Source organism: Monocercomonoides exilis (genome assembly GCF_001643675.1).
Source record: "Monocercomonoides exilis strain PA203 chromosome Unknown scaffold13-1861174, whole genome shotgun sequence".
Taxonomy (NCBI): Eukaryota; Preaxostyla; order Oxymonadida; family Polymastigidae; genus Monocercomonoides; species Monocercomonoides exilis.
Genome location: NW_027150558.1, coordinates 945,428 through 956,045, shown reverse-complemented (window position 1 = coordinate 956,045; position 10,618 = coordinate 945,428). Strand labels below are relative to the sequence as shown.

Sequence of the window (10,618 nt, the reverse complement as noted above, 5' to 3'; positions counted from 1 at the left end):
GAAACAACGCTCGATCCTTTTTTCTTTATTTGTAATGGATTTAACGATCGAGTTATAATCTTTGAACAGTAATATCAATTTGCAAAATGAGAGTTCACTGAATGAATCTGTCCTGCAGAATTAGAATTATTATTTTCTGTAAGTATATACGGTGATGATGGTGGTGTATTAATTTTGGAAAAGAGCGAGATGATATTCTGAAAAGCATCTTTGAGGGAAATACAGCAATTTATATATGAAAGCAAACAAATTAATAAATGCATTTTTATTTGTTCTTGTTTGAAATGAAGATATATTATTTAAAACATTCACAAAGCCCAAGAACCAGTAAAATTACATAAATGTGACAATCTTTTCGTAGAGAAATTTAACATCTCAAAGAGATCTGAAAATGATTCTAAATTTGTTTGTGTGATGGAAGAAGCAAGATTTGATTTTCCCTTTGTATTTCAATAGAACAGGAAATGAAAATAAATTCTTTTTTATTTATTTAATGAACAATTAAGGGATGAAAAGATATCTTTTAACATTTTGTATTTTTTTTCGAAGAAAAGACAATTATTTGAAAAAAAAATATCACAAAGTTTGAAAAATACAAAGCATTTTAGTTGGGCACATGCATGAAATGAATAAAATATTAAACATATAGAGAAGGAAAATTATTTCATGTCAAAATGAAGTGATGACCGTCGTATTCAAGTATCTGCATTGAAGATTCAATTCGTATTGAACAAACAATTTTTCAGAATAAATAATAAAAGATGGATGTTTGAATGTTCATTTTTCGAAATCATATCAAAAAATAAAGAATAAGACATAAAATACATACAAAATTGAAGTTCATATAAATGCTCAAACAAGAACTTCAAATTTTATATAAAATAAATTATTTTTTGTGCTTTGAAATGCGTATGTGATTTTTCATCACAAAAATAAATGATTTATATCGATAAAGATGAATAATAATCGTGCTGTATTTGATGGAAAAAAAGTTGCGCCTTGAATACATGTTATTATTTTTTGAATAAAAAAAAATATTTGATGATTGATTATATTTTGTGATTATTGATCATGATAACCAATACAAATGCTTTTCTTTTTTATTTATGTTCTTTTCCTCCATAGGCAAGATTATTTTATTCTTTTCTTTTTTCACCTGCACAAACTCATATGAGCAGCAACTAAAATCTGGATTTCAGAGTTCTAAAAGCGTCAAAAGAGCAAACAACGATTACTGGGATAATTGGCCAGTAATACCTAATGCTGGCAATTCAGTGAGCGCACAGAATAAAAACTATGAAAATATTAGTGGAAAAAGGGTGTTAATTGAAGTTATGGATCAATTTCATTCATTTACAATTATAAATTGTTCATGGACAAATATCAATCAAAGCAATAGATTTATCGTTGGACAAAATGGAAATATAGCGATACAAGATTGTAAATTTTACAAAATCACTATGATTTCTGATAATCCTCTCATTGAACTGAAAGGTACTCGCAAAGTTGTTATTGAAAACACGAAATTTTCTGAAACATCTAGATTGTCAGATGGTTCTGTTATTAACTTTGATCTTGGAATCACTGGCTCTACATTTGATATTACTCAATGCAATTTCACGAATTGCAAATCATCAGCATGCAGCGGAGGTGCAATTTCTGGAAGCGTTGGTAATGGAAAATTAACAATTACTGGATGTTGGTTTTCTGAATGCACTTCCAAAAAAGAAGGAGGCGCTATTTATTTAAGGTCCGGCAATGCATTTGAAAATCAATTTATATTGAAATGTTTGACATTTGACGCCTGCTCAACAAATTCTCAGAGAGGAGGGCACTGCTTGTATATAACAAACTGGAATAGAGAAAAATATCCTATCACTGTTGAAAATTTTGCTTCCTTGAAAGGAGTTACAGACAATCCAAAAAGTATTCTCTTTACCGATTATGATGACATTATTGATTCTTCTTTCTCTGTTTCTGAGATCCCTTCTTCAAAAGAATGCATCGTTGCTGTTTATGTTAATGCCTCAGGAAACGATGCAAATGATGGCTCAGAAGAAAATCCAAAGAAAACTTTAAATAGAGCAGTTTCTGCTTTAAGTGAAGATGATTATGTATTTGTGATTAAATCAGTTGACTTGACTGAAGAATGGAAGATTTGCGGGAGAAAAGCAGAGATTTGTCCATCTGAAAATACCATTGAAACATATGTGAAGATATCCGGAACAGGTTCGCTTGCAAACGATGAGGGAGTAGAAGCAAATAAGTTGCTGACATTTTCAAACTTAATATTTAAATGGGAAGCCAGCGTAACTCAAATATCTTCTTTTGCTTCGATTTCATTGGGATCTCTTTCATTTGAATTATGTAATTTCGACTTTGAATCTACAGCTTCTTCGACGACTTTTTCCGACGCCTTGTTTTACCTGCTCCACAAGGGCGAAAGTGGAAATGGAGGAAAGCTTTCATTAAACAAAGTGACTGTGACAGGAATAGATTGGAGCTCAAATACTTTCATCAAAACAACAACAGGACAACTTGCACTGACAAATATTGAGTTCGATTTTGCAGAGAAAATTCTCAAAAAATCGTCTTTCATTTGCTGTGAAAGTGGAACGCAAACTTTTTCAATGAAAAATTGTAAGTTTGAAAACGTGTCAATTCAAATAGGAAGCAGTGCAATGAAGAATTCAATGACTTCATTTTTCTCTTCTTCATCGTCTTCTTCATATTCTTCTGTTATAAGAAAATCTTCATTCTTTTCAAGCACATCTTCTTCTTCTTCGTCTTTAAATGCTGGCATAGAAGTTTCAAACGATGCATCGAATTCTCCTTTTATTGCAATCAATGCAGCTAATTCTGTTTCCATTGAAGGCTGCACATATTCAACCATTTCTTCTTCCTCTTCTTTGAATGGAGGAGCACTTTCTATCACAATTCCATCATCATCATCTTCTTCTTCTCCCTTTTTGACAATTCACAACTCCACTTTCTCTTCTTGCAAAGCATCAGAAGCCAATGGCAGAGGAGGCGCTGTCTATCTGTCGCTTACAGACTCTTCAGAAAACGGTGCAAATGCTATCAAATTGACTCAACTGATTTTCTCAGATAACAAAGCAGCAAAGGGGACAGATATGTATATTCTATATGATCAATTGAAGAATTACATAACCGATTGGGATTGGACTGATACAACAAAACTTGAAATGTCGCTGAATGCATTTTATGGCAGTGAAACATCTTCTCCTTCTGGGTCAAGCGATGAATTCTCTCTGTATCCATTTTTCTTTTCACTTACCAACAATTCTGTGTTTGTTGATTCGTCAAGTGGCGTCAATGAAGATGAAGACGATGCATGTGGTTATTCTCAATGGCCCTGTTCAACTCTTCTGAAGGCAATGACTCGCCTCAGCGAAAATGTTAATATTGTCAAAATTGTTTCTAAACTTTCTGTGAATGCAGTTGTTGATTTGAGCGGAAAATCATTTTCTTTCCAATCTTCTTCTTCTTCTTCTTCAAAATCTTCTGTTGAAGTCGCTATTAACTCTGGATTTACATGCAACACTGCATCTGCTTCTGCTTCTGATTCTGTCGCATTTGACAATCTTATTTTTAATCTTCCAAGAGAAGGCACTCCTTCTGCTGTGGAAGCATTGTTCACTCAATCAGCAGGGGAGATAACTGTTTCCAGCTGCGATTTTGGTGAGGCAAATGCTCAAGCAAAGAAGAACAGTGTTGTCAATCTTGCTGTTTTGACAGGAGGAATATTCACTCTGCAGCAGACAAATATTCAAAGCATATCTTTTTCTTCAGCACAAGAAGGAGGTGTTATTCAAATTTCATCAAATGCTGAGCTGAAAATTGACAGATCTTCATTTTCTTCTGTTGTTCTGGGAAGTGATGTGCTTATTAGTTCAAATGAATGCAAATCGCTGTCAATTGAAGGATCAACTTTCAATGATATTTCATCTACAAGCTCTAATGGAACTGTGGGCTTTGTGAAAATGGCTCAAGGAAATGCATTTTCTGTGAAAAGTTCATCTTTTTCGAAGTGCAGCGGATCTTCAGGCACAGCCTCTGCTTCGCTGTATCTTCAATTAGATAATTCAATTGATCCATCTTCTTTAACTGGCAGTCCGTTACACGTTGAGAAGCTGACATTCACGAAAGCCTATGGACAAACAGGAGAAAAAGAGACATTTATTTTTGTCGATGCAAGTTACTTGAAAAGTGTTGTTTCTTCTTCTTCATTCGTTTTTGACTCACTCCCAACAGATTTGAATGCAATGATGGGTAGAGAACGCTCAACAACCAATGAGAAATTGGATATTCCGCTGCTCGTCTATTTGTGGAGCAATTTCACTTCCACAGGATTTGTGGGCAATGGAAATGGAGGAGATTTCAGTGGCTGTGGGTTTTCTGAAGCGCCTTGCAAGACAATCAATCATATTCTCAAGTTGAGATTCAATGCATTTACAGCAGATAATTCTGTTGTGAAGGTCAAAGCATCATCTTCTGTTGAAAAGCCACTGCATCTGAGTTCTTCGGATGTGAAGTTAAGTCTTGAAAGCTCAGAAGGAGAGAGCACTGTGAGTATAACAGACACAGATGCCAGCAACAGCAAGCAATGCTTCTTTTCGGTTGCAATGGACTTTTCGATAAGCAAAATCACTTTGTCAATTCCTGAGAATTTGAATGCTTCAAGAGCATCTCTGTTTGATTGTTCAGCTCAAACGCTATCTTTTCAGAATAGCAAAATTGCATTGGCACAATCTGTCACAAATATTAATTATGATGTTATTGTGGTTGAAGGAGCGGGATGTCTGAATGTGGATCATCTTTCAATGAATAATGTGTATCCAGCTAGTGGAAAGCATTTCATTGCATATCGAACAACAGATGAATCGAGTGTTTTTGGAGTCATTTCTTTTCTAACTGGAAGTTTCACTACAAACTCTGGAGCAAGCGAAATAATTCTGGTTGAAGGCAAATCAAAATGCGAGATTAAAAATGTCACTTTATCTCAAATAGAAAATGGTGACAATTCAGTCATCAAAGTCACAAGCAGCAAGAGTCTAACAATTAATAACAACACTTTCAAGCAATGCAAAGTGAATTCAGCAAATGGAGGCGCAATCTTAATTGAAGAATCAAAAGCAACTGACTTTTCCTCTGAAATCACCGTCAACAACTGCGTATTTGATGAATGCGATACTTTAAACACAGATGGAAAGGGAGGAGCAATTTACGCTCGTCCGGTCGCAAGCACAAAATTGATAATTAGTTCATGCTCATTCAAGTCATGTCAAGCTCCAGCTGATCCGCCAATGATTGGTTATGGAGGAGGTATTTATCTGGATTTGGCAGCTAATTCCAACAATTTTGTCATCACTTCTCCAACTTTTGGTGAAGGTGATAAAGTCAACGTTGCTTCGTTTGGAAAAGATTTGTTTGCAAGTTCTGCCTCGCTCAAAGACAGTATCACAGAGCAAACTCTTCCATTTGCCAAGCAGATTTCAATAGAAAATGTTGATTCGATGAGAGGATTTGATGGAAGCGATAAAGCCAATGCGATTCCTCTTGCTTATTTCTTCCATTCTTATGGTGATGCTCCATATGTGGGAGAAGATGGCGTGGATGTTATTGTGTGTGGATTTACCACATATCCATGCAAAACCGTGCAAAGAGCACTGGGAAAGATAGAAAGTGCTGAGAAAAAGCAAGTGTTTGTTATGGAAGGAGCGAAAATTGAGGGAGAATTGACTATTGAAGATATTGAGCATTTGATCATTGGAAATGATGTTAGCCAACAAGCCGATCCAGTTCCAACAAAGAAAAAACTGATTACTGCGAATGGCGGAACAAACACAAAAGGACTTATAAACGTGAAAGTTAAATGTGCATTTGAGTTTATTTCACTGAACATCCCTGCCTCTTTTGGATATCATACTTCATTAATCGAGCTTTCAGTATCTGAATCTAATCTCATTCTGAACAACGACGACTTTGTTTTTTCAGGCGAATGCAACACACTCATCATCAAAGCACTCCAAGGATCAGTGAGCATCACAAACTGTGACTTGATCAATCAGAATTTGAAATCGTCTATTCTTGAGATATCGTCTTTTGCTGTGTCTGGAACGATCGATAACTTCAAAGTTGATGGCATCACACTTTCAAATTCACCACTAATTGCTCTTTCACCGGCTTATTCTGCTTCTGCTTCAGCTTCAGCTTCAGATACACAATTTTCAGTAGAAAATAATCGTCGTACTAACGATGAATGCATTGTCAGAATCGCAAACAGCAACTTTACGAATATTGAGCTCAGTCAAAATGCAGGTGGATGTGTTATTTCTCCGAATCCTCAATCAAACTTCGAAGCAATTAACTGCATTATTAATGAAACACGATTCAGCACCTGTGCCTCATCTTCGGACAAAGGCGGTGCAATTCTATTTAATCATCCAGCACCAGATGGCTCTTTGAGGATCGAAGAATGCTCGTTCACTCGGTGCAGCGCCTCATTGAATGGAAGAGGAGGTGGATTGTATCTTGATTGCGTTCAGAATCAAAATCCCGATGAAGCAAAATCTCCTGCTATAAATTTTCGTATGAAATTAGCGAATTTCTCAATGAACGACGCTTTTTATGGTAAGGATTTCTTTATTTTTTGTGACAATATCAATGAGCAAGTTACGAATGAACTGTTTAGTTTGGATTATTCTCAGGCCACGTTTGAAGATGACAAAGCATTTTGTGGAACGGATGCTTCTCAAATGGACATAAATCTTCTGTCATTGATACGTTTTTACCGTTCAGAGCAAATCTTTGTATCGTCTTCAGCTTCAGAAGATAACAGTATTTGTGGTAGAGAAAATATTCCATGTTGGTCGGTTTCTGAAGGAACGAAACATGTTGACGAAGGATATGCGCGCTTTCTGTGGATTTTGGATGAGGCAGATGTAGGAGGAGAGACAGTGATGGATGATTTGACAGTCAGATCGCGCTTAAAGGAAAATTGCAAGATAAACCTGATCAAGGAATATGCTAACATTTCAGCGGATTCTTCATTGATTCAAACATCAGATGATGTTTTTATTACTTTGTGTGATTTTGCCTTTGGCTCGGCCTTTCAATCGAAGCACGTTTCTGTGTTCAATCAGATCAATGGAACAACTTCTATTGCGCAATGCACATTCACTGGCGAAGATGAAACAGCGACAATACATTCTGCACTGTTTGGTGTTCAAAAGGGAAGATTAGATATTTTAAAGACAAGCATCTCTTTGTTGACTGTTGGTGGTTCTCTCATAAGAACCGGACAAGAAGGAAATGCGCTTTTGAGCAACTCAACTGTTACAGACATCAATGCAAATAATGGAATATTGGACGGCAAACAAGGAAATGCTTCTCTTGAGCGGGTGAACATTACAAACTGCAACTCAAACTTCAGCATATTTGTTTTCTCATCACAATCTTGTGCTTCTTTGCTGAAAGTGAAAATTTCAACAACTGAGATAAAAGATGGGGCTATCATTTTGATAAATACAGACAAAAATCCTGATATCGTTTCATCAAATTCTTCATTTTCTGTTTTGCAATTGCCAAATGAGGAAGCAATCAACCATGTACTAACAATCAACACTTTAACTGTTGAACACGTCAAAAGAATTACAAATGGTGCCTGTGTCATTTCTGCTTCTGGTGAATCAACTCTTCTTTCTTCCACTCCTTCCTCGTCTTCACCTTATTCTTCTCTTTCTGCTTCGACTCTGTTCACTCTACAGTTAACGAATTGCTCATTCATCGATTGCTGTTCTCCTTCCTCAAAAGGCAGCATTGCTTCATTCTTCTCGTGCACAGACATTCAACTTCATGATTGTCTCTTTGACGGCTCAACAGTTACGGAAACATCAAGCAATATGAAAGCAGCAGTCAACGATGACAAATACAGGCAAATGACAAATGTTCAATTAGATGAGCCAGAAATCTGCACGTGGCAGGGTTCTCTCCTTCACTTGGATCAAAGCAGCGCTGCAATTGAAATGACCACTTTTGCCAACTCCGCAAAGGGCGGCCTGTCAATCACAAGCAGCAATGCAACACTTTCCTCTTGCCGTTTCGAAGGGAACAAGCCGAACATTTATGGATTTGAATCAGTGAATAGGAACATTCGTTGTGTTGGGAAGAAATCGTTATTGAATATTGAAAGTGTTGTTAGCAGTGGAGACGAGGAAAATGAAGCAACATCGTCTTTGTGGATTCTGAATGAAGGATGCAAGCTTTCTGGTGCAGTTGCTGACAGACAATCTCCTTTCTTTATTCCTTCGCTGAAGAGAGCGACAAACAAAACTGTTGGAGATAACCGTGTAATCACAGTGAGTGGTTCTCTGCTGATTCCGTGTGATCTGTCATTAAGGATTATTTACGACCACAGCTCATCAAGTGAGATAGTCAAGCACGAATTCTCTTCTTTTGTCTCAGAAACCGAAGCCATTGCAACTGTTCCAGAAGCAGAAATCGCAGAAAAGGGGGATAAGAGCGTGATGTCAATTCAACTCGTATTCAACGAGAAAAATGGCAGAAACCCAAGCTATTCAGCGATCCTCATGCTTCAGAATTTATCAAAGGATGACTCTTCTTCATCAAACGATATAATTTCGCAATCTGATTCTGGTGGCAACTCAGCATGGATGTATGCTTGCATTGCTTGTGCAGTTTTTCTCGTGCTTTTTGTAATCATGACAGTTATATTGATCGTATTTCTTCGAAAATCTTCAACACGTTCCGAAGAGAAAATGATGGAAATGAAAGAAGATATTCAGAATTTGGAGGAAAAACTGACTCGAAACAACAAAGAAAAAGACGGTCGCTTCCAAAATGAAGAGATGCCATCAACGCTGCTGGAAGGAATGACAAGCCAAATTCCTCTGCTTGTTGAAGAAGAGCTTGAGGAATTACCTCCGCCTCCAGAATTAGAAGGATTTTCTGGAGACGAAAGTGATTCTCCCGAACATTTGGATCAGTCTTTTGCTTCCACCGTTGAATCAGTCAAGCATTCAGCACTTGCAAGACAGATTAAAATGCTATCAACAAAAAAACCATTTCGAGAAAGACAAATCAGCGATGCCCAAACATTGCACTCGATAATTCATTCTGTTCAAGGAGATTTGACTCTGGGAACGAGATCGATGGACGTTGTGGATGAGAAGGAAACAGTGCTTGCAATTGCAAAGCTATTTGCGCATCTGCTTAAGACTGGAGATGAGCGTGGAAATATGATGGCAGCAAATCTGTGTCCATTCACAATTTTTATAAAAAAGAGGGAAGAAGGAGAAAATGAAGTTCTTGTAATGGCGGAGGAAATAGAAGACGAAATGATAAAGAATTCAATGAAGCGATGGAAAGCACCCGAAGAAAATATTGGAAATGCTAATGAAGAAAGTGAACGAGAAACAGATAGAATAGAAAAATCAGTTGTATTCACACTTGGATTAACTCTCTATGAAATGATTGCTGGCGAGGAGCCTTTGAGCGAGTGCGACACAGAAGAAGCGCAGGAGATGATGAGAGATGGAGTTAGGCCACTGACAGAAGGAATCGAAGGAGAAGAACTGGTTGAGCTGATGGAGAAGATGTGGGCAGATGAGCCAAATGACAGACCATTTCTGGATGAAGTGATAAGATCGTTAACAAGCTTGAGGCAAAATAGAGAAGACGAGAATTAATCAAACGATTTGGCGATTTTTTAAGTTATCAATAATTATTTTAGAAATTCATTTTAAGAACTTATTTAAAGAAAAAAGGAGTATAAAACGAAATTGTCAGTGTAATTGTAACATCTCATAATTTTTTCACTATTTTCAGCAACTAATTTTTGTGAGTTGATCAATTTTTTTTCAAAAAAATGAAATAATTTTATTTATTTAATTATTATTGACTTATTTAATGGAGAATTACATTAACATGTTTAATATTGCCTTTTTGTTGCATTCTTTTTAATTGTTGTTCAATTTGTATTTCATCAATTTTTTCTTTTTTCTTCCTTTTTATTTTATGTCTGATTTTCATTAAATAGTTCTTAAATCGCTAAGAATTCGATAATGTGATTCTTTTTTTTTCTGTTATTTTAATATTTTCGCTGTGAAGTTGGTATAATATCTCAGTCGGTTTTTTATTACAAATAACTTAACTCACTTTCGACAAAATAAAAAAAAAAGTCTTTCATAGTGAAGGAAGATGTTTACACCTGATATTTCTTAATTCCTTGCGTTAACTGAATTTACTAACAAAGAGACTTCTTTGAAGAGTTACAAATAATTCTAATTCATTTTCATAAAAAGAAACTGAAACAAAACAAGCTCTCTTTTATTGTAAATCAATTAAGACTTTTTTTTTAAGCCAAAAGTTTTCTAATTCAATAAAACTTTTTTACCGGATTTGTCTCATTTAAAATAACAAGGACAAGGACAAGAACAAAAAACAAAAAAACAAAAAATGAAAAAATGAAAAAAAGAATAAGAATAAATAAATAAAAAATAAATAAAAGCTTCTTCAATCGAAGAATAAACTAAAATCAACAAAAAATACTTGAAAGAAAACAAATATTTTGTAA

The 10,618-nt window shown here is 35.7% G+C and overlaps 1 protein-coding gene across 1 annotated transcript; it reads left to right on the top strand.

The window, feature by feature from the left end:
* Positions 1-1,460: 1,460 nt before the first annotated feature.
* MONOS_5880 (uncharacterized protein) lies at positions 1,461-10,077 on the top strand (the record flags this gene model as incomplete). Its single annotated transcript, XM_067876066.1, has 1 exon — positions 1,461-10,077. One exon carries the CDS (start codon positions 1,461-1,463, stop codon positions 9,729-9,731), a length of 8,271 nt encoding a protein of 2,756 aa, XP_067730808.1. The 3' UTR covers positions 9,732-10,077.
* Positions 10,078-10,618: the final 541 nt, after the last annotated feature.